Here is a 24,558-nt window from a genome sequence, read left to right on the forward strand (position 1 = left end):
ACCTCATTGAAACCTGTCAAATAGTGAAAGGCCTTGATTGAGTGGATGTGGAGAAGATGTTTCCTATGGTGGGAAGAGTCTAAGACCAGAGGGGACAGCCTCAGAACAGAGGGGTGTTCTCTTTGAACAGAGATGAGGAGGAATTTCTTTAGCCAGAGGGCTGTGAATCTATGGAATCAGGAGGCCAAATCTTTATGTACTTAAGGCAGAGGTTGATAGATTCGTGATTGGTCAGGGCATGAAGGGATATGGGGAGAAGGCATGAGATTGGGGCTGATGGGTAATTGGATCAGCCATGATGGGCCAGATGGTCTATTTCTGCTCCTATATCTTATGGTTTTATGATCTTCTATACTGTGAAGTTGAAATAGCTGTTTTTGTGTCAGCAATAGTCTCTGGTTCATTTTAATCCTAGCCATCCAAACTGTAGTTAGGTGGAAGTCTGATCAGTCATATTTTTTCTGTCACATTCATTAGGAGCAGATGACAACTATGCCTTTTAGTACTCTTGCTGAATTCATGTTGAATATATGATGTGGCCACTTACCAATCAATCTACATACTGGCAGGATTCTCTATATATTACAAATGTTTTGTTTACATTTTAATTCCTCTGACTGGGACCTTACAAGTATCAGGAAGAACCAAACACTGAAGATCAACTTGCACGTACGATAATTCATTGGAACAATTACATGTTTCAACATCAAAAACTACCCAAAAATTGAATTCCTTTCTAAATGTCAAAACTATTGCAAATGGGCAGAGGTAAAATATTGGTAGATAATTTACCAAAGCAGTCTTTTAAAATTGTTGTTTTAAAGAATTTTATTGGGAAGTCCAGAGAACTCACTCTTCAAATTCCCCATCCGTGAACTTGCCTTTACGGAATTTACTCATTTCTACTCAAAAACTGCTGATTACTACTCTGTAGGGATTTGTGTATGGAGGGGGAGGAAGAAGTAAGTAAATTTCAATTTTTTTCAGCTTGCATCTCTGGGTGCATGTGCAGATGACGTAGCATTGTATTGCAGAAAATTTCGACATTGCACATTTTCCTCAAAACCCAGCCCCTCCACCCCCCACCCCGCTAATAATGCAGGGCATCTGTTTCAGATTTTTGAGATTTCTGTGATAAAACAACTTATTGATGCTTGCCTCCTGTGCCAAACAATGAATAACTCCCCTGAGATCATATTAACATCTAAAAGTATTTGATAGGAGAATAAGTTGGGTAAAAAGTTAAAGGTGATAATTTAGAATAGTTTCTTCCCTCAGTTCCTACCTATCTTCAGTAAACTTTTGTAAAGAGATGAAAGACATTTATGTAAATACAAGATTGTATGTTATGGTAATCAGCAGTTTGGTAATAGAAACTGCAATGGTTACAATATCTACATCATCCATGCCTTAATGGCACGAGGACATCATAATTACCTCTGGCTGGTGACAGCCAATTATAAGGTAAGGTCATACTGGGAAATAGCAATCCTCACCGAAAGCAGTTGATAACTGATGTGTTTTACAGCCAGTCATCCAATCTCAAAATTTGGATGTATCAAATAACATGCAGCCGTTATTGTAGATTTAATCCTCTGCTCAGACCTTTTTAAAATTAACCAGTAAGTGAAAAAACACTATCACAGCATCCTTATTATATTTTAACATTTTATTGATTTCAGCTATCCACCTTTACTAACTTGAATAAAAGAGGCGTTTGAAGAATGGGTGGGGACAGGGAAGGTGGGGTTGGAAAGTCTGGGTGATGTGAAAGCAGACAATGGGGGGGATAGGATGGAGCTGGTGGGGGGGGGGGTGAAGGTGCAGGTGGGGGCAGCTGCTGGAGGGTGATGGGTGGGAACAAAAATTATACCAGCGTTGGAGTCTGATAGGTGAGGAAGAAAAGATTGGGAATCATTAGGGGTGAAGAACAGATGGAACCACATGTGGGAGAGGTCCATGGGTACTTCATGCATGGAACTATGAGGGGGAAAGGGGATAAAAATAGGTGATAGGTTGCTAGAGAGGAGGTTTAGGAAAGGGGTCAAATATTAGAGGACTGGATGTGGTTTGGAAGGAGAGCTGGTGAGTACAGGAGATGAGGATTGCTTGAAATTAACAATTTAACCATTCATCTCTTTTGGGTTGTAGATTACTTGGGCAGTATACAAGTTGATGTTACTGAAGTTAGTGTTGGGCCTTGACTGTCAGTGGAGAACTCCTCATTTGCACAGCAGCCTATCTGTTCTTGGCCTCCTTCAGGTTACCCAGCTCCTTACAGGACTGTGTATTTGTATAGAAAGTCTGGAGAAGGTGCAATATTCATCGTCACAGTTCATCCCAAGCGGCTGCAGAGCAGTTTCCGATCTTCGGTCTGTTCTCAGGGGTGATCACAGAGGTTGACATCAAGAACTGATAGTAGATGATCATCTCAGTGAAAGCCCCTCATTGATCTATCTGTACAATGAGATGTCTGAGAGGATGTTGGTGTATTTGCTGAGGGGACACACTGAAACTCAGGGCAGGCAATACCCAAGTGTTATGGGGAAGGATGGTAGTCAAAGGTTCTTCTGCCAGTAGACTTTGAGGGGGCTGAGTCTGGGGTAGATGGTGCTCAAGCCTCTTGAAGTGTGTATCACACCAGGAGGCTCTGAGAGGCAATGACATTACCTGCAGAATGTGCAGACACTCCCACTGTATGGAACTGTTAACACTGACAAATGTATACACTGATGCCCTCCATTGGGTAGGGTTAACCACGGACGTTGCATTGTAGCTGGTCTACATGATACGCAAGCCAGGGCAGTACGATGTGGAGAACAAGCTGTTGCCCATGCAGTAGGTTCCCCCTCTCCATGCAGCTAATGAATCCAAACGAATGGCAGATACTGATAGAGTTTGGCGTCATGGGAATTGCCGGTCATGCTGAACTCAACGCAGGACTGCCTTGGGGATTCCAGCTCCAGATTTTTCCTTGGGATTACTCCCAAAGCCTTCCCCGTGAGTGGGTATAACCACAAGGCAGAGGAGGTTTGATATCAGAGTCTTCCTTCTAGATGAGCTGCTAACAATGGCTGACAAACCCCATCTGCCTGAAGCAACTAGTTTTAAGTTACGAGTAATCCACCCCTTTTGCCAGTAGAAATGGTTCCACTGGGCTTAGTAGCTAAGGCACACATGAAGGCCAGGAGCTGGACTTGGTTGTCAGAGGCTATTTGAGACACATGCCACTGGGTGCATTTAATAGGTAATGGGAGCTTATCCCCACCCACTACCTCCCCTGGCTATAACAACCTTAAGGAACCTTGTATACTGAACAAAACTACAAATGTATAAAGCCCTGCACCATTTCTTTGTATGTGTATATTTTTTTAGACCATAAGATATAGGAGCAGAATTAGGCCATTTGGGCCATCGAGTCTGCTCTGCCATTTCATCATGGTTGATCCATTTCCCTTTCAGCCCCAATCTCCTGCCTTCTCCCCATAACCCTTCATGCCCTGACTAATTAAGAACTTGGCAACCTCTGCCTTAATGACTTGGCCAACACAGACACCTGTGGCAATGAATTCACAGATTCACCACTCTCTGGCAAAAGAAATTCCTCCTCATCTCTGCTCTAAATAGATGTGCCTCTATTCTCAGGCTGTGTCCTCTAGTGCTAGACTCCCCCACCACAGGATACATCCTCTCCACATCCAGTCTATCGAGGCCTTTCAACATTAAATAGGTTTCAGTGAGATTCTACCCACCCCCCATCATTCTTCTGAATTCCAGTAAGTACAGCCCAGAGCCATCAATTAGTCCTCATATGGTAACCTTTTTCATTCCCAGAAACATTCTTGTGAACCTCCTGTAAACCCTCCCCATTGTCAGCACATAATTTAAATTTTATATTTTATCAGAAAAATAACTTTACAGTTGCTGCTCAACCTGCAGAATATCTCCAGCACTAATATTTTTGTTTCCAAATATTATCGACACGTAATCCTGAAAATTAAATTCCACACCATTGCTAGGTGCCAAGTCCCCAAAGAAGTTTTATATAGGCAGAAGATAAGTCCAGTGTAATTTCTCGTATCAATGCCTGGACAAAATCTTGACTGACCCACATGTCATTTCAGCCTCCAAAGCTTGTGCGTACTTTCCTTGGATTTCCCCTTTTTAAAAAAAATTATTAGTGTCCCTGTCAAAAATACTCCAGCCCTCCTGCAAAGAATTCACTATACCTTGAAAAAATTCTGCTTCTCTCCATCTTAAATGTCAGACTTCACTTATTTCAAGGTTTACCCTTTAATCCTAGGTTTTTCAATGAGCTGAGTGGCATCTCAGCATGCGATGCTCGAGTGATAAGCGCACGATTTGAGACTTTGTCTATTGCATATCAAAGAACACAAGCCTGTTTGACTGAATACAACTGCAGTTATCACAGTGGCAGATGGGAAAAGAGGCCTTTTTTTTTTGGAAACATATTTTCTGAGGTCTTTCCTATGTCTTGAGGAAATCACAGCATCAAATTCAAGATGGATACCCCACTCCTAATCCTAACGTTTCTCGCTTTTTGGTAAAATTCTGAATTTACTTCAAGGTTCCTTTTGCACTCAGTGCAAGTGTCCTTAAGGATGAAGACCTGGGGAGCACATTGCTGTGTGTGAGCACATTCCTAGACAAATGATAGTGTTTCCTTATTTGTGTGAAATATCTCATTGTGTAACGACAATAATTGATTTCTGAGAATAACCACCAGTGCTTTTATTTCCAGCTGACGACGCTGTGGTTACGTTGAATGTTTCGCTAGGCTATCGTGATGACCGTATCAGTGAGTGGACTGAGATGGCCCATTCGATTGAGAAACGGAAGCTAGATTGCAACTTCTCATCTCCAAAAGTATGTCATCTCCGTTCTACACTGTTCCGTTAATGTTGAACATCAAAACCTGCTGATGATGAACCCAGAGCTGCTAGGGGCTTCTAGAGTTTTCTGTTTGCACTCTGTTCATGATTGTTAATACGTTATACAATCGTGGGATCTGGGTATTGCTGGCCAGGCTGACATTTATTGTCTTCTCTAACTGGAGGCTTTGGAGAGAGTTCAGAAGGGATTCACCAGATTTTTAACAATAATCTGATAATTTCACACTCACCATTCCTGACATGGGGTTTTAATTCCAGAGAATTCCAGTATATACAAACCAATCTCTGGATTAATACAGAGGTCTGGTGTACAAATGAATATAAGTTGCACACACTTCTCAGCAACTTTATGAAGCTGATCTATTAACTAATACACTATTCCATGAACTAATCTGAATTCAGTAGATGGTACACTCTGGGCTTGTTAGTGATAAATTTAGTTGATTTTAGGTTTAATTCCTGGCCTCTGCTGAGTGTGTTGGATTTGGACAAAATACTACAAAACAAAGGATTAAATCTGTGGGGAAACTAGTCATGAATACTATAGTGATTATTTCCACATAGTAACTTGCATTTTAATGGATATCTCAGACCCATGGCTGTGCCATTTCACCACAACCAATGTCACTCACTTTGTAACAAATATTCATTATGCACACCCAATTCCAAAAGCTTATTTTGCAAATCTGTTTGTAACAGGGTTCACATTTCGAAGCGCCTGTTATCAAGTTAGTCGTCTCCTTTGAGACGATATCACACCTTTTGAAATGTTTGAGGGGGACACTTACAGTATGGTACAAAATCTTCTGAATCCTGTGGCATGGGACGTGATGAATTCTGTTTCCTCTTTTGAACAGAATCATGACAATCAGGGGCAGCTGTATGACTGTAACCTGCTACCCTTCATGGAATTGGGGAGCGTTGCGCACAAGTATTACCTGATTAACATTCGACTTCCCGTTAATGAGAAGAAGAACATCAACATGAAAATTGGAAAACTCAAGAATGTTCGGCTGGTGGTAATGTCCTGGCTGCTCTGTTCTGATGTGAAAGTATATACCGGGGGTTTAGTACTAAATCTTGGGAGCTAGCTATTAATGAATCATCAATTCATTATGAAATGTCCAGCGAGCTATTTTCCCTTTTATTTTTGGAAGAAAATAGTAATAAATATTGACTGAGTTTTATAAGAAACCTAGTAGTCTTCTAGTGCTTTGCCAGACTGGGAGAGACAAGCAGGACATGTGTTCAAGAGCATAATCATGTATTCCACTTTTGGAGACCCAGAAGAGAATGGCTTTTTGTTCAGAAACCCACCTGGAAAAGTCCCCTTTATTTCTAATGTTTCCTATCTGTCAACCAGTTCAGTCTCATGTGCTCTTTTAATTTGCATACTAATTTCTTATGTGGGATCTTATCAAAATCCTTCTGAAGCTGAATACACCATATCCACTATTTCACTTTATCTGTTCCTTTATTTGCATTCTCAAACTAAATTCCAGATTAGGTCCTGGGACTAAAGCTGGTCAAGGTCATTTGGCATATGTAGACTAGAGATAGAAATGAAATGGGATGTTTTTATTTGTAATATTATTAGCATACAGTGACAATAATGCTGTCTCTTACTGGGAACTAAAATTGCAGATTACACTGCAAGTGTCAATAAATGCTCAAGTAGTACTAGGTGTAGCAATCATTCATCGAATGATACTTTGAAAAAGATGTCATGCTGATCAGGTGCCAGGTCAATGGGGATGATCTCAGACTGTCAGCCCTTTTAGCTAAAGGCTCTAAGAACCAATTTGCCCTTTAGATCTTGACCCAAAACTTAAATCATCCCTTTGGATGCCGTTTGACCCACTAACTTTTTTGCTACCAATTCCATCATCTACAGTCTCCTTGTAACTGTATCCTTCAAAGCCTGGTGCTTCAACTGTGATTCCAAAATCAATCAGGACCAACTGAATGATGTTTTTGAAGAAGAGAAGATTTACATTCTATCTAATACATTGAAGGCTTTAAAACTTTTAAAAATGTTCATTGGGAAGGAAAGCAGAAAATATTTTCACCCATTGAGGACGCCAAAGCTAAAAGCTACAAATATGAAATAATCTGTTACTCAAATAGTAGTTAGAATATAGAGCCAGATCACTAAAGACTAGTGAAAAGGAAAGCACAGATGCTTTTAAAATTAGCCAGTTCAACACATGTGAAGACAGGAATAGATGATTATCACAGATGTTGATGAAGAGGGTTGGAAGGAGATGAAGCATAAGCACCAATTCATAGTGGCTGAATGACCTATTCAGTGATGTATGTAACAATGATTGAACCCAGGTGCTAGGCTTAAAGCCACATGTTGCGTTCAGAGAAGGTTGTAGTGAAAGAATTATTAGGAATGCCACATTCTTTTAACTCTCCATTTTATAAGGACTTTAATGATAGTTATTTGATTCTTTTTAACAGTCAATTCATCAGAATGGGGGATTCACAAGGGTCTGGTTTGCAATGAAAACTTTCCTGACTCCTAGTATTCTCATCATTATGGTCTGGTATTGGAGACGAATTACAATGATGACTCGCCCACCTGTCCTCCTGGAGAAGTAAGACCAGTCGTGAATGTAGTTTTATGGATGTGTGGTATGTTTCTACATACCATTTAGTTCTCTGGTTTTCCTGTTTACAACATAGTCTGTTTAAATATTGTTTCTTTTCTTTTTCTCTCAATGTCTGGCAATGGAAATTATTTAAGTTGGGATCCTTTATCCTCACCATTAACAAAAAACTTCATGAAATTCAAATAAAATATTTTTAAAAATTCAACAAACCTGTAGATCATTTGGTAAGCACACTAATGAAACAGGCCCATACAAGTCAGAATATGTCACACTGAATTTCAAATCGAGAAGTTAATTGATGTCATCTGCAGCATTAGTTGTAGCAAAAGAATTCTAAGAATTTGGTGAGAAGTTTAAATTAACTAAGTTGGCCAAATATTCTTCCTGTAAATTATATATGAAGTTGTGACTCTATAATTAAAGAACATCTCTAGAGCTTAATAAAGTGATCCTGTAACTACTAATTTTAAAAATGGGAGTCATGCATTTTAAGGAATTGGTATGCCTGAGGTGGGATACATATGCAGGCAAACTCAGTGCAGTTGCAAGATCAGCTAAACATGCTTTTCTAAGCTACATCACAGTGTTTCTGCTGGAATGAATTTCATAAGTTGTTAATATTTTATTTGCAGAGTAATTTTTGCACTTGGAATCTCAATGACCTTTATAAATATCCCAGTGGAATGGTTTTCCATCGGATTTGACTGGACGTGGATGCTGCTCTTCGGAGACATCCGACAGGGCATTTTCTATGCCATGTTGCTGTCATTTTGGATTATCTTCTGTGGGGAGCATCTCATGGTTAGTTTATTCTGCAGAATACATACTCATTTCAAGAAATCTTTCTGAGTCAATTTCCAAATGAAAGGTGTCGTTACTTCAATTTTTAGTAATTTTCAGATGCAATCCATTTAACAAGAATTAAAAATTACTGTGATAAATAATGATAAGAAAGTTTTTGAGAGATGCTATTGCTCAATTCTCACATTGAGCTGTTACATAAAGATGATAAGAGTTAAATTACTCGGGTACATTTTATTCCGGATCAAAGAAAATTGATGACCATGGTGTCCATTTAGCCTATTGTTTCTGTGACAGCAGAACCCCACATAATCCCAACTTTCATTATGAGAACCACGGCCATGCATTGCACAGTTAAGTGCAGGTTAAAAATAATAGTAGTTTTTGTGTTCACTATCCTTTTAGAATCATGCTCTGGGTGATCCTTACCTCTCCCCACCCCCAATCATTCATCTGCCAATTACTTTAAATCTGCTCTCTCCTTGTTGTGTTACCTTGGCTATTCCAGTCCTGAAGGGTCTCAGCCTGAAGCATCCACTGTTCATTCATTTCTATAGGTGTTGCCTGACCCGCATTCCTCCAGCTTTTTGTGTGTACTGCCCATTATTTTATTCACCTCTTAAGACTTTCATCAAGCTTCTTTGTTTCAAAGAAAAATAACTTCAGCTCACCAAATCTTTCTTCTGAATAACTGCTTTTCACTGCGTCATTTACATTAACTTTGTTTAAAAATCTTTTGCATCTGTTTTTACCTCCTAGGACCAGAATGAAAGGAATCGACTATCTGTTTACCTGAAGCAGATTGTGCCGATTGGCTTTGGTTCTTTCTGTCTCTTCATTTTTGATCTATGTGAGAGGTAAAGACTTGTTAATACATTCATTGAAAGCTTTAGTTTAACTCTGCCGCTTAAACCGATTCTATTAACCAGCTCTGGAAGAAAATTTTCATCACCATCAATGTTAAAGGATTATCTTGAGTTGAGCTTTCTTCCATTTTGGCATTACAGTTAGGGTGTGTTTGTGCGTTTCTGTATCATACGCTGTCCAGTACACGTAGAGCAAGTGTTAACTAGTAAACTTGCATATTTGAAAGATAACTCAAGTAAAATGTTTTAAAAAGTTAGTTATTAACTCCGCGTCAGTCTTTCCCAGTATGTGTATTGGCTCTTCAGGTTGCTATACAGGTAGTCCCCGAGTTACGAACGTCCGACTTACGTACTTACGAGAAATGAGAACACCATCCGCCATTTTAAGTCGTTGCTGTTGACACTGTGTTGAGTGTTTAACTTTGTATTTGGCTTAAATTTTTCTTAGTAAGATTCACCCTGACCACCACCCCCATTCTGGTCGGCTGGTGGCGCAGTGAGATCAACGCCAGGCTCAAGAACGGAAGTTCCCGAGTTCGATCCAGTGACAGACCGCTCCCGTTCCGGGTTGATGTCAATCCAGTGACTCCGGTACCATCTGTGCCGGGTTGATGTCAAGGTCGCAACTCGACCTCGAAAAAAAACCAGTCCCCTCCAGTTTAAATTCCCACACGGAATATTGTGGAGGATCAAATACGGTACCCAAACCCAGCACAGCCCCCACTTGTCCCATTTAACCTGCCTCAGTGCAGTGGAGTTTTGAACCTGGGGAATTCAATGCGGTGATCCTTGGGACACAGCGGACCTCGGGAGCCGCTGCCTGCAGTGTTTCTGTTATATTGACGGGAAGCGATCATGATTGAAAATAAAGTCGAAATAATAAAGCATTTGGAAAGAAGTGAAACACCATCTGTCATTGGAAAAGCGTTTGGCTACATTCGGTCAACGATTGGAACAATTTTAAAGGATAACGGATAAAGTGAGAATAATGGAGTATGTGAAAGGCCCTGCCCCGATGAAAACTACAGTTATTACTAAGCAACGCAGTGGTTTAATTGTTGAAATACATACGTTTCTTAAGTGTTTTATATGCATTTAAGGATAAAATATATACTATATACTAAGACAAACGTTTGACTAACTGACGCTAAATAATACCGAATGTACTTGTTCCAACTTGCATACAAATCCGACTTAAAGACGGACTCAGGAATGAAACTTGTACGTAACCCAGGGATTGTCTGTACTATAAGCACAGTGTTTAGTGGCAGAAGAAAAAGCAAGTACTTGATGGGAGTCTATGCAATTGGAAACACTAACCCACTCTACATTAGAAAAAGCCACTAGGGTAACCTGTTGTGTGAAAGCAGATTCAGTGACTTACTGAAGTACAATGTTCAAACCCCTCAACTAGGAAATGGTAGAACTTAAATACCCAAGCAATATACTAAAAATGTGAATTGCAAAGAATGCTGAAAGGATGCTCTTCCTCTTGGTTAAAAATAGTAATTGTGGCATGTTTTGAATACCAAATTTCTGATAAAAACCTGCGTAATTTCTTCCAGGGGTGTGCAGCTGACAAACCCTTTCTACAGTATTTGGGCCACTGATGTCGGCACAGAATTGGCTGTATCCTTTTATTGTGACTTTTTTTATATTAAACAAATTTATCTCTGAATTCCAGGAAATGATTAAAATAATTGTGGTTAATAGCAGAATGAGGCTAAATTGTTATGTCAGCCAGCATAGGTAGGCATTGCCCAGAAATGTACCACATTTGATTTTGTTGGTCAGTTCTTTTTTATATGTAAAGGATTTAACTTTGGATGACGATATTAGTATTGAATTTGGTCTTTGTGACCATGATTTAGAGCATGGGGTGGTGGGGGGGCAGAGAAATGGGTATCAGACATTGGTCATCTTGATACTGTAATTGGCAGAATGACCTATACTGGGCAGTGATGGGATTCTTCGCTTCTCATTGAATCCGAAGTAGTAATCGTGATTGTTTTCCCTTCGGTGGTGGTGTTCATGATACTGATGCTTATGTTTTGCTAGTGAAAGGAACTAATTGAAGAGTAACAGTAATGGTTGACAATATTATGTTAAATGCATGGAATATGTTCCCTTGCTTCCAAAACTGCTGAGATGGAATTTAAGATGTTAGTATTTGTTATTGAAATACTTGGAAAGCTAAGCTTTAAAAGGGTGCCTGTCTCTCTTATGTGCAGTAGAGATAAGCTGCTGTGGTTAATTGCTGTTCTTTTGAACATGAGCAATATTTTGTGGCAATGGTTCACTGTACGGAGCCAATTTCAGCTCAGCCCCAAAGCAATTAGTTGCAATATTTCATTCGCAGAGCTTTAACCAGTACACTTGATTGGTAGAAAATTCAAGCTTTTCCCTTCTGATTTCACACTCTCTCCTGCAGAAGTTTCTGACTCGCTAGTGATTTACAGTTGTGTTATTCATCAATTAGCCCCAAATAGCTTTTACTTTGTGGCGGATGGGTGTATCACATTGAGTCCAGTTCTGCTTGCTTAGGCCTCTGGATACTGAGCGGATGAGACAGCCCAATTTAAATTTCTCCAATGCCTCCCGTACACTTTGACAGGGTTGATCATTTGAAACTTAATTACTTTTCCATCTCTTTGGAAAGATAAAAGGTTACATGGGAATAAATCTTCATCAAATCATAGTTTTTGTTTTATTTGGTGGTGGGGGGGGGGGGTGGTGGTGGTGTAGTATTCAGCATCAACACCATAATTTATTGCCTTTCCAAAGTTGCTTTTGGGAAGGTGGCAGGAAACGGTCTCTTTAAACCACTGCAAGCCTACCCCTAAAGTGCTGTTCTGTGGGCCGGGAATAGTGTGCAGCTTGGGGAAAGGTGGTGGAGTTTGAGTGGCTGTTGTCGGTGATCAGAGAAAGCAGATTTGGGAGCTACTGCTAGAGCAGACATGATAGGAAACTGCGAAGGCAAGTGATCTGCTGGAGGAACTCAGTGCGTCGAGCTGCATCTGCCTCGAGGAAAAGAACTGTTTACTGTTAGTGCATCAAAACCCTGCACTAGGACTGGGAGTGGAGAGGGCAGATGGCCGGTACAAACAGGCAAGGTGGGAGGAGGGGTGGGCGGTGAAACAAGGGTTTGAGGTGGAGTGGGGAGCAGTGTAAGGTGGCAGACAGATTGCACCAGATGGCGAGGGGAATGCAACTGCAAAGGAAATAGTGCATTGATTGCCGAATAGGGTCATAAACAAACAGGGCATTGTCAGGAAAGCCCCTCTGTCAGCATCAGGAACTCTTGTTCTGTGAGTTCTCGTGTGGCAGCTAGCGTCAATGAGGCAAACGGCAAGTACTCTGCCCCGCTATCAGATTTCTGAACAGTCCATGAACACTTCCTTGCCATTCTACTTTGGCACTATTTAGGCAGTTTATTTTTATTGTAACTCTTAGTAGTTACTTTTATGTCTTGCACTGCACTACTGCTAAATCAACAAATTTCGCAGCATATGTCAGTGATAATAAACCTGATTCGGACATGCATCTGTAGATGGTGGAAAGATAGGGTATTGGAAGCTGAGTTAACTCTCCACAAGACAGCTTCTGAACTGCCCTTGAAGTCACTGTATTTTTATGGCTGTTTCGGTTGAGTTTTGGCCAATTTTGAACCCCTCCTCCTTTCGACCCAGCTAGGGATGAGGGGTATGGGTGCAGGTGGTCAGTGATGATAATTACCTTGAACATCAAGGTTGGTGGTTTAAACTTTAAGCTCTTCTCGTTGCCTGGCCCAATTAAGACAGAAGTTATTACAGGCTACGTTAACCTATGCCTGAATGTTGTCCTTGGAAATGCTGCGTGTGGTTTTCAGTACATCACCTGTAGGGAATTCAGAAGAAACCACCTGAAAAGTTGCATCTGAGGCAGCAAAGGGATGGTCAATGCTTCTTCTGTCTTGTGCTCTGACTGCCCCCACCCCCCACCCTGTAGATGAGCTCCAAGCCAGCAGGAGGTGAGGTTCAAGTGTCTGAGGACAATCAGAATTGTGGACCCTCTCAATTTAAGTCAAAGGTCAAAAAGGCTGTGTACACTTGGTTCTGCTCCCTGCCTGTTGCACAATGACCCACAGAATCCACACTGATTTACGACGTCAGCTTTTTCTCATGGAGAGGCCTCTCACAATGATTTCATGAATGTTACTCGCTGGAACAGCCTATGCCTGAATGTTGGGTATGTCTTGCTGCAAGGTATAGGCTACTGGTTGGAAGCGAAACGTTCCTTAGAAACATAGAAAATAGGTGCAGGAGTAGGCCATTCGGCCCTTCGAGCCTGCACCGCCATTTAGTATGATCATGGCTGATCATCCAACTCAGAACCCTGTACCTGCTTTCTCTCCATACCCCCTGATCCCTCTAGCCACAAGGGCCATATCTATCTTCCTCTTAAATATAGCCAATGAATCAGCCTCAACTGTTTCCTGTGGCAGAATTCCACAGATTCACCACTCTCTGTGTGAAGAAGTTTTTCCTCATCTCGGTCCTAAAAGGCTTCCCCTTTATCCTTAAACTGTGACCCCTTGTTCTGGACTTCCCCAACATCGGAAACAATCTTCCTGCATCTAGCCTGTCCAATCCCATTAGAATTTTATACATTTCAATAAGATTCCCCCTCAATCTTCTAAATTCCAGTGAGTATAAGCCGAGTCGATCCAGTCATTCTTCATATGAAAGTCCTGCCATCCCAGGAATCAATCTGGTGAACCTTCTCTGTACTCCCTCTATGGCAAGAATGTCTTTCCTCAGATTAGGGGACCAAAAGACATTATTTTGGTTCCAAAAGACATTCCTTACCTGAAAGAGTCATGAAAATGTGGAAATTGCTTCTGTTGGGACTGACTGAAGCGACTAGTTTCAATGTATTTAAGAGAAGGTCAAGCAAGCAAATGAGAGAAGGAACCAGGGTATATGTTGATAGATTTAGATGAAGACTCCAGGACCAAAGTGGAGACTGATTGGACAGTCTTCTGGTCTCATTATGTTTATCTTCTGAGCAGTTTATATGAAATAAACCAAAATGTTAATAAGCCTCAAGCAGCGAAGACATGGAAGATGCTAGAATCTGGAGTAAAATGAATTAACTGAAATAGATATTTGAGTTTGAGCACTCTCCAATGACTTCTGCTGGGGTATGTCTATAATATCAGTGTCAGGCCTATATCGGGCTAGGGCTGGAAGTAACACTGCACAGATTTCCTAACAACACTCTCATATGAGCAATGACCTTTCAACATGTTATCAAAGAGGCAGTCGTGAAGTTAAACTTCAGAAGCACTTGGCACCATCACAGTTAGGGGAAACACTGGGGGTGGTGTAGGGGGCTAAAGAATGCTTTTCTTTTGAAACAAAGAAAAAATCTTATCTGTAGTCTACCCGAAGGGGATTGAGCATGTCTGAACTGCTGTAATCTAATTCTGAATATGTAGCAAATATTTCACTTGGGCGTAGCACAGCAGTTTGTTTTAAACCTTGGCTAAGACTGCAGTGCCTTAATTTCCATATTGATTTCACTGCTTTGTCCAGCCTGTATTTGAATTAAATGCAGATGGAATTTACTTGTTACAGCATCCTGAAGTTTCAATCACTACTCAATTTTACTAGAGCTCACTCCTATGGAAGATTTCTGAGTTGAAAGCCTGCTGGCTTAAACCCTCCCTTCCTCCTCCCACCCCTCTCCTCCTCATGAGTCTTTCATACTCACAGATCCCACCGTGGAAGTAGAAACAATGGGTTTGTTAAATATCTTAAGACCACACAATGGCTGAAAGAATTGCAGGAGCAAAGAGTGCGTCCTCTATACAATAAGCTCAAGGTGACTGACTGCATCTTAAAAAAAATGACTTGAATTTTAGCTCCCTTGGTTACTTAGTTCATCAACACAACACGTAGCTAAACTGCGCGCAGCAAATGCTTTTCTGATTTCAGTATCTGCATCTGTCCATTGCTAGTGTAAGGTGGTGCAACTGTCAGTAGCACTGGCCGCAGTATTTGTGGGTCAGTGAGAGATAATAAGCATCCAGCTTTGGTTCTTGATAGATTTCAGTTACCAGCTTCTGGAAAGGTGCCTTGCACACCTTCTCCACAGAGTTACATCATCTCACCACTCCGACTTGGAAATGGTATCATCGATGCTGGCTCAAAATCTGGAACTGTCTCCTTAACAGCATTGCTAATATACTCCCACCACAAGGACTCCAGTGACTGAAGTAGGCAGCTCGGTACCGCCTCCCCCAGCACGATTAGGAATGGGCAATGAATTGCTGCCTTGGCCTACAAAGTCCATGTTTTGAAGGAATAATGTTTTTTAATTCTGACTATACAAGTTCTGGAGTGTTCAGTATGCATGAAACTCGGCAAGACGTCAGACTCAATGGGAGAAATGTGTTTTTGAATACAAATTATTATATTTTAAAGCTCTGTGATGCAGAATTTCCTATTCTGTAATGTGTTGTTTTGGTAAGGATGGGTTCAGCCTTGGCTACGAATCCTGATGCTGTCACTGGTACACTTAAGATTATATCCCATTACAATACATCACAAAAATGTAAAGTGGGCAGGGTGTAAGGGTCCAAATCTGACATGAGATACTAGGACTGTTTGCTATCTGTATTGCTGGCTTTCTGTTTTGAGGGGTGGTGGTGGAAATCATCTCTTCAAGGGTAATTTAAACCACATAATTCGTGTTTACCTTGACAGCCACATGTTAGATGGCCTTTATCATAGTTGCAGGCATCTGCGCATGTCTGTATTTCTTTTTTCTCTGCTTCATGGTATTCCAGGTCTTCCGAAATATAAGCGGCAAAAGATGTTCGCTGCCAGCCATGTCCAAAGCAAGGAGACTGCACTATGAGGTACAAAAATAATTTTGCACCATATGCAGTGCGGATTTGTTATTGTCCAGAAAAACAAGGTTGCATTATGTTTGCATGAACTGTCTGAAAGCTATCCATTTAATCCTTTCCCCATCCCTTTTTCAGGTTTTACTTTCAAATATTTATGACTTCCCTTTTAAAAGCTGCTAGAAATTCAGCCTCCATCAATACCTAATCAGGCATTTCATTTTGTAAGTTTTGTGCTATTAATTCTTAATTGCTCTTTGATGTCAATTTTTTTGTTCTCGTAACTTTCTATCAAAAGAGGTTATCTTTATCAATCCCCTTCATTCTCAGAACTACTTTAAACAGATCCTATTTGTACTGAGTCAAATCCATTAATTTTCTATTCACTACTCATAAACCGAAAGTGCCTGGTACATGGCAATTATGGAATATCGCTTCAGCACATTGAGGCAATGTCATTTTTGTATATGAAGCAATGCAATAACTCCTCCCTTCCATTGTAAGCCTCGCGTTAGGCTGGCGTCCTATCCAGGGGGGGGGGGAATCTCGTACTCTCAGTTGCTTCCCGCCACGGAAAGCAGCCTAAACACCGGCCTGATAAGCCTATAAGGCTTGGGACAGACTTTAACTTCTTAACTTCTGCTGTAAGCATAATAATCACATCTAAAGCTGCACACACAAAATGCTAGAGGAACTCAGCAGGTGATGCTGTGGCGACCCACTTTCTGCGCAGGCGAACCGGCTCACAAATAGCCAGCACGGGGGGCGCGCGGGGGGAGACTTTGGTAATGCACCTCTGATGTCATTTCCACCCGGAGAGGGCGGGCGCTAGGGATTTAAATGCCAGCGCAGCAAAGTTTGAATAAACTAGTCTCGAAACGACTTACCGACTGCGTGTCGTCTCTAGCTCTGTATGTAGTACATTGCTACACTGGTGACCCCGACGGTCCAAACGGGATTTGGACCAAAGATGACCGACTCTTCAGCTGTTCACGCAGTTTCGCTAAAACTGCCGACTTTCTGGACGCTGTGACCACGTGTGTGGTTTAGCTAAGCAGAAGCCCAGTTCCAGATTCGGCAGATATCCTCTGATTCCACGCGTTACTACCACGTGGTGAGCGCCCTTGACCAGGAGACGGCCGCCCAGGTTGCGGATTTCATACAGTTGCTCCCGGAAGAAGGCAAATATGAAGCGTTCAAAGCGCTGCTCATTGGGACCTTTGGTCTCTCACGGCGTAAGTGAGGTGCCCGCCTGCTTCACCTGGACGGTTTGGGAGACAGGCCACCGTCAGCATTAATGAACGAGATGCTGGCCCTGGCTGACGGACACGAGCCCTGCCTTATGTTCGACCAAGCGTTCCTAGAGCAACTACCTGAGGACGTACATTGCTACAATGCAATGATATCTAGTTTACCACAAACTCTGACTTTTTTACTTGTGCTACATATGAAAATTCCATTATCTAATATAGTATATTTTTTAATCAATTATCTTACCTGTATCATTTGCACTGAGGCACAGAAGGCTATCTGTTGATGCATTCTTTGTTCTGAAAAGTATTCTCTCAATTATTTATAGTTCATTCATGCATTCACTTTATAAATGTGTGTGCTTCTTCCCAGGATAGTCTTTATTACACCTCACAGTTTAAGATGGCATTTTTTATCAAATGACATCTAATATAGTACAAACCAGAGCAGTAATTTGCATGATTTGTATGCATGTAAGAGCAGAAACAGCGTATGACAGTGTATTTAATGATTAAAAGTGCTTATTGCAGAATTTTGTCAGAAAATCAGTGTCAGGTCAGAGAAGCAAATATTGATCAAGGATTAGTCAGATGTTCAAAGTAAATTTATTATCAAAGTACATGTATGTCCCCATATCCAACCCTGAGAGTAATTTTCTTGCAGACATACTTAATAAATCGATAAAATAATAATCAGAATTGATGACAAACTACCAACTAGGGCTTTCAGCCCGTGTCCAAAAGACACCAAACTGTGCAAATACAAAAGTAAATAAATAAGCGATAAATAATGAGAACATGATATGAGGAGGCCTTGTAAGTGAGTCCATAGGTTATGAGGATATTTCAATGAAGGAAAGATGTATCTTTCAATTTTAGAGCGGATGGAGATGGAGAGACAAAAGTCTAGAAACAAACAACATTGTTTAATGTCATGTCCAATAAAGAAGACAAAACTATTGTTACTCAAGTTTACAGAAATGGGTATGCTATATGTAATGTTGGGGCTTTATAAAGCACTGGTGAAACCTCACTTGGAGCATTGAGAGCAGTTTTGGGCCCCCTGTCTTACAAAGGATGTGCTGAAACTGGAGAGGGTTCAAAGGAGGTTCATGAAAATGATTCCAGGATTGAATGGGTTGTTATATGAAGAGGGTTTGATGGCTCTGGATCTGTATTCACTAGAATGTGAAGTTATCCACTTTGGAAGCTGGAACAAGAGGGCAGAGTATTGTCTGAACGGTGTCGAGTTAGGTAAGGGAGAAATGCAAAGAGACCTAGGAGTCCTAGTTCACCAGTCAATGAAGGTGAATGAGCAAGTGCAACAGGCAGTGAAGAGGGCAAATGGAATGTTGGCCTTTGTTACAAGGGGAATTGAGTACAAGAGCAAGGATGTCCTTTTGCATTTGTACAGGGCCCCGGTGAGACCACACCTGGAATATTGTGTACAGTTTTGGTCTCCAGGTTTAAGGAAGGACATTCTGGCAATTGAGGAAGTGCAGCGTAGATTCACTAGGTTGATTCCTGGGATGGCAGGGCTGTCTTACGCAGAGAGATCGGAGAGATTGGGCTTGTACACGCTGGAATTGAGGAGATTGAGAGGGGATCTGATTGAAACGTTTAAGATAATTAAAGGATTTGATAGGATTGAGGCAGGAAATATGTTCCAGATGTTGGGAGAGTCCAGTACCAGAGGGCATGGATTGAGAATAAGAGGTCAGTTATTTAAAACAGAGTTGAGGAAGAGCTTCTTCTCCCAGAGAGTTGTGGAGGTGTGGAATGCACTGCCTCGGAAGACGGTGGAGGCCAATTCTCTGGACGCTTTCAAGAAGGAGCTGGATAGATATCTGATGGATAGGGGAATCGAGGGATATGGGGACAAGGCAGGGACTGGGTATTGATAGTGAATGATCAGCCATGATCTCAGAATGGCGGTGCAGACTCGAGGGGCCGAATGGTCTACTTCTGCACCTATTGTCTATTGTCTAATTCAGAAGAATGAGGGGTGATCTCTTTGAAACCTAGCAAATGGTAAAAGGCCTTAATAGAGTGGATGTGGAGAGAATGCTTCCTATGATGGAAGAGTCTAAGACCAGAGGACACAGCCTCAGGCATCTTTTAGAATGGAGATAAGGAGGAATTTTTTTTAGCCAGTGTGGTGAATCTATGGAATTCATTGCTACAGGCAGCTGCGGAGGCCAAGCCCTTATGTATATTTAAGACAGAGGTTGATAAATTCTTGCTGATCCATGCATGAAGTGATAGGGGGAGAAGGCAGGAGATTAGGATTGAGAGGAAAATTGGATCAGTCATGATGATATGGCGGAGCAGACTCGATAGGCCAAATGACCTAATTCTGCTCCTATATCTTATGGACTTAAGTACTTTCTTGAAAACTGCCGTTATTTCATTGTCTCTGAGATCCCTTGGCATGCTTTCCTCTTCCCAGTGAGGTAGATAAGAGCATTAATTTCGGTTACCAGTACTTGTCTGCCAGTAATTTAGCAGAAATTGCAAAAGTTATGGAAACTTTGTTGTTTTTCAATTGTCTTCAGGTTGGGGTAGCAAGGAGACTGAAATGGAGTCATGGATACTTGTGCTGAAACTTGCCTCAACCAACAGATCATCTCCATTTGTGCTTTTGAGCTAGGAATTGGAGGAGCATATTCTTGATATGCAGAGAGGTCATCTTGTTATTAGATAGAAGATCTATTGAAAGTCACAAATGAGGACTCTTTCAGTGTGGGAGGAGCAGAAACGGATGAAAGGATTCATTTTAAGTCAGAAGCAGCAGGAATGGATCTGAGACAAGGTGCTGGTTTTATTAAAGGGCTGATGAGTCCAGTTCTGAAAAGAAGAGAAAACTTTAGATGAAGAAACTTCTGTGGCCTTTGTTTCCATCTTATCAGCATTACAAATAGACAAGAGTGAGGAAAAACATGTTCCTTACACTGGCATTCAGCAGTCAGAGCTCTGATTATAGGAAATGGCACATTCTGTTGAAACTTTATAAGAATTGGGGTGAGATCACACTTGGAATTTTGGTCACCTTGTTATGGGAGAGACAAGGCTAAATTGGAAAGAGAGCAAAAACAAAAAGATTTATGATGAGATTGCCAGGAATAAAGTGCCAGAGTTGTTGGAAGAGGTTCACCAAGCTAAGTTATTCCTTGGAATGTAAATGAATGAGGGGCAGCCTTATAGAAATGTTTCAAATTCTGAGGGGTATAGATAAGGTGGCTGTTCCCCAGGGGAAAGAAGCCTAAAACTAGGGAGCATAGGTTTGCAATGGGGAGAAAGATTTAAAAAGGACCTGGGAGGCAACATTTTCATGCAAAAGGTGGTGAGTATATGGACTGAACTGCTAGAGAAAGTGGTTGAGGCAGGTGCAATAGTATCATTTATGAAACACTTGGAGGGAGGAGCCTTTAAGGATGTGGATTGATCAAAGGCAATTGGAGCTAGCTAGGTTGGTGACATGGTCTGTATCCATGCACAATGACTCTTAGGCTATTATCAGTTTATGATAATTATTTTCTCTTTTTATTTCAGGGGTTAATATTTCGGTTCAAGTTCCTGATGCTTGTCACGCTGACCTGTGCAGCCATGACCATTGTGTTCTTCATTATAAGTCAGGTAAAGTGAATTAAATTACCAGGTGTAATCAGGATTTGCATTATGCTTTTAATATTACTTGAGACCAAGCAAGCTGATAACTGCTCCTATTTGGACTAAAAAGCACAACTGAGAAAGGACTCTAATTTTTTTAAAAAATGTAGCAGTTAATCCACTCCTCCTTGCCCTTTCTGACCAGTTGACACATTGAATCTCCAGCCTCAGGTGGACAGAGTCCAATTTGGTTGCCAGTTTGCAGTTTCCTTTCAAAGCATGATTGGTTTCTCCAGGAGGTTTCTGAAGGGGGATAAAAGGCTTAAAGTGGCTGAGATAAGTCTTTTATAAAATAAAATTTCTTGAGGGAGTGGATGTGCTCATCCTGACCCCATGATAAAAGCTTTATCTTTAGCATTTTCTCCTACCCGAGGCATTTCTGAGATCTTCGTGTTCTGGAATTACCGTGACTAGACCGATTCCTTCGGAATAGAGGCTGAAAATGACCTGTTGTCTTGAGGAAACATTTTGCCTGCACTGTGGCAAAGCCCGGGTCCTAATGGGAGGTATCACCGAGGGGTATCACCTCCATTTGGACAATTTAAATGCCAGCCCAGTTAGACTGGAAAGGCAGGGTGTTGAGATTGGAGGTTAGGATCTGAGGAGATTTTGCTCGCTCTGCCACAATGTTCACTCCTATCTCGGTGGCACTGAGGTTGTGAGATTGCTCCGGCTGCATGTCTGTGAGCTTCACAGCAATTTGTCCTGCTAATATGATGAACTGAGACCAAGGCTTCAGGCCTGCACCAGGCTGCTCCGGGAATTCGGGTCTATTGACTCCGTTTGGTTGGGAGTGCTGTTACTTCTATTGTTGGAATGATTTGTGTTTTTTTTTCTCTTTTCTCTGTGCGTTGGGTGTAGGCCTTTTTTAAATATTCGGGTCTTTCTAGTTTATTGCTCTGTGGCTACCTGTAAGCAGACAAATCTCGAGCTGTATAATTTATACATTTTTGATAATAAATCCTTTGAATTTTGTGCATGGGACAGGGAACTCACAGAACATTAAACCTTGCCACTTATCAATGGCAATTGTGAAACTGGAGTTGAATACAAAAAGAGGTGGGGGGAAATATTAAATGGATTTTTTTTTGCATCTGTATTTACTCAGAAGATGGACACAGTCTGGAGAAGTGAGGCAAAGCAGTAGTGAGGCCATGACCCTATACAGATTACAGAGGAGGAGGTCCTTGCTGTATTGAGGCAAACTAGGGCAGATAAATCCCCAGGGCCTGACAAAGTGTTCTCTCAGACCCTGTGAGACGCTAGTGCAGAAATTGCAGAGGCCCTAGCAGAGACGTTTAAAATGTCTTCAGCCATGAGTGAGCTGAGGAGGATCATAAGATAGCTAATGCTATTCCATTGTTTAAGAAAGGCTCTAAAAATAAGCCGGGATATCATAAACCAGTGAGCCTGACATCAGTAGTGGGTAAGTTATTGGAAGGTATTCTAAGAGACCAGATGTATAAATATTTGGATAGGCAGGGATTGATTAGGGATAGTCAACATGGCTTTGTGTGTGTTATGTCATGTCTAACCAATCTTATAGAGTTGGGTTTTTTTTTGAGGAAGTTACCAGAAAAATTACTGAAGCCAAGGCAGTGGATGATGTCAACATGGACTTTAGCAAGGCCTTTGACAAAGTCCCACTGTTGGTCAAGAAGTTCAGTCACTTGGCATTCAAGATGAGGTAGTAAATTGGATGAGGCATTGGCTTTGAGGAGAAGTTAGGAATTTGTAGTAGATGATTGCCTCTCTGACTGGAGGCCTGTAACTAGTGGGGTGCTGTAGGGATCAGTGCCAGGTCCATTGTTGTTCGTCATCTAAATCAATGATCTGGTTGATAATGTGGTAAACTGGATCAGCAAATGTGTGGAAGGCACCAAGAGTGGGGGCAAAGTAGACAGCGAGGAAGGCTGGCAAAGCTCACAGCAGGATCTCAACCAGCTGGAAAATGGGTTCAAGAATGGCGGATGGAATTTAATGCAGAGAATTATGAGCTGTTGCACCTTGGGAGGACAAACCAGGGTAGGACTTGCAGGGTAAGCAGAAAGACAACGAGAAGTGTGGTGGAACAGAGCCATAATTCCCTGAAAGTGGTGTCACAGGTAGCTAGATGGTAAAGAAAGCTTTTGGTACATTGGCCTTTATAAATCAAAGTATTGAGTACAGGAGTTGGGATGTTATGTTGAAGTTGTATAAGACGATAGTGAAGAGTACTGTGTGCAGTTTTGCTCACCTACCTACTGGAAAGATGTCAATAAGATTGAAAACATACAGAGAAAATTTACTAGGATGTTGCTGAGACTGGAAGGCATGAGTTATAGGGAAAGATTAAATAGAATCATGTTTAATAGAGGCAGCAGTATAATAAGTAAATATCTAATTAAGTAGCACAAGAAGAGAGAAAATCCTGAGGTATTGTTCACAGGTTCATATTTCATTCAGAAATCTGATGGTGGAAGGAAAGTAACTGTTCCTGAAATGTTGAGTTATGTCTTCAGGCTCCTGTACCTCCACCTTGATGGTAGCAATGAGAAGAGGGCATGTCCCAGGTGATGGGTCCTTTATGATGGATGCTGCCCTTTTGGGGTATTGCCATTTGTAGGTGTCCTCGATGCTGGGGAGGCTAGTGCCAATGGTCTAACTGGCTAGTTTACAACCTTCTGCAGCTTCTTCCAGTCCTGTGCATTGTCTCTCTTCCCCCCCCACCCCGCCCACCACCCCCATACCAGACAGTGTTGCAATCAGTTAGAATGCTCTCCAAGGTGCCACTGTAGAAATTTGCAAGTCTTTGGCATACCAGCTCTCCTCAAACTCCTAATGAAGTACAGGCGTTGTTGTGCCGCCTTTGTAATTACATCAGTGTTGGGCCCAGGATAGAGCTTCAGAGATGTTAAATCAATTCCTTAGTCTTATTGGCAATGAATGCAAAGTTGTAGCTGTGATGACCAGCTGATCTACCTTGCTCCTGTATACCACCTCGTCACCATCTGAAATTCTGCCAGCAATAGTTGTGTCAGTGGTAAATTTATAGATGGTGTTGAGTTGTGGGTGTAGAGAGAGTAGAGCACTGGGCTAAGCAAGTATTTTTGAGGTGCTTCTGTGTTGATTGGCAGCGAGGAGGAGATGTTTTTTGATCTCCACAGACTATGGTCTCCCAATGAGGAAGTCAAAGATCCAGTTGCAGAGGAAGGGACAGAGGCCCAGGCATTGGAGCTTGATTTCTTACAACTGAGGGAATGACTGTGTTGAATGCTGAGATGTATTCAATAAGCAGCAGCCTGATGTAGACATTGCTGTTGTCCAGGTGAGCCAAGGCCAAGTGGAGAGCCACTGAGATTGCATCAGCTGTAGATCTGTTGTGTCAATTGGCAAACTGCAGCTGGTATAGCTCCTTGCTTAGGCAGGAGTTGATCCCGGCCATGACCAACTTCTCAGAGTACTTCATCACAGTAGATGTGAATGCAACTGTGTGATATTTGTTGAGGCAGCTCGCTCTCTTCTTTATGGCATTGGTTTGATTATCATCTTTTCAAGCAGATGGGAACC

The 24,558-nt window shown here is 41.6% G+C and overlaps 1 protein-coding gene across 1 annotated transcript in view; it reads left to right on the top strand.

Moving 5' to 3' along the window:
* Window positions 1–24,558, top strand: part of wls (Wnt ligand secretion mediator) — a 66,950-nt gene that overhangs the window by 34,521 nt on the left and 7,871 nt on the right. The window contains exons 3-10 of the mRNA XM_059984364.1: window positions 4,763–4,887; window positions 5,771–5,932; window positions 7,380–7,516; window positions 8,164–8,332; window positions 9,092–9,189; window positions 10,764–10,827; window positions 15,959–16,102; window positions 20,893–20,976. Coding sequence (XP_059840347.1) covers window positions 4,763–4,887; window positions 5,771–5,932; window positions 7,380–7,516; window positions 8,164–8,332; window positions 9,092–9,189; window positions 10,764–10,827; window positions 15,959–16,102; window positions 20,893–20,976 — 983 coding nt within the window. The remainder of the gene's footprint in view (window positions 1–4,762; window positions 4,888–5,770; window positions 5,933–7,379; window positions 7,517–8,163; window positions 8,333–9,091; window positions 9,190–10,763; window positions 10,828–15,958; window positions 16,103–20,892; window positions 20,977–24,558) is intronic.

This window comes from Hypanus sabinus, chromosome 11 (genome assembly GCF_030144855.1).
Source record: "Hypanus sabinus isolate sHypSab1 chromosome 11, sHypSab1.hap1, whole genome shotgun sequence".
Taxonomy (NCBI): domain Eukaryota; kingdom Metazoa; phylum Chordata; class Chondrichthyes; order Myliobatiformes; family Dasyatidae; genus Hypanus; species Hypanus sabinus.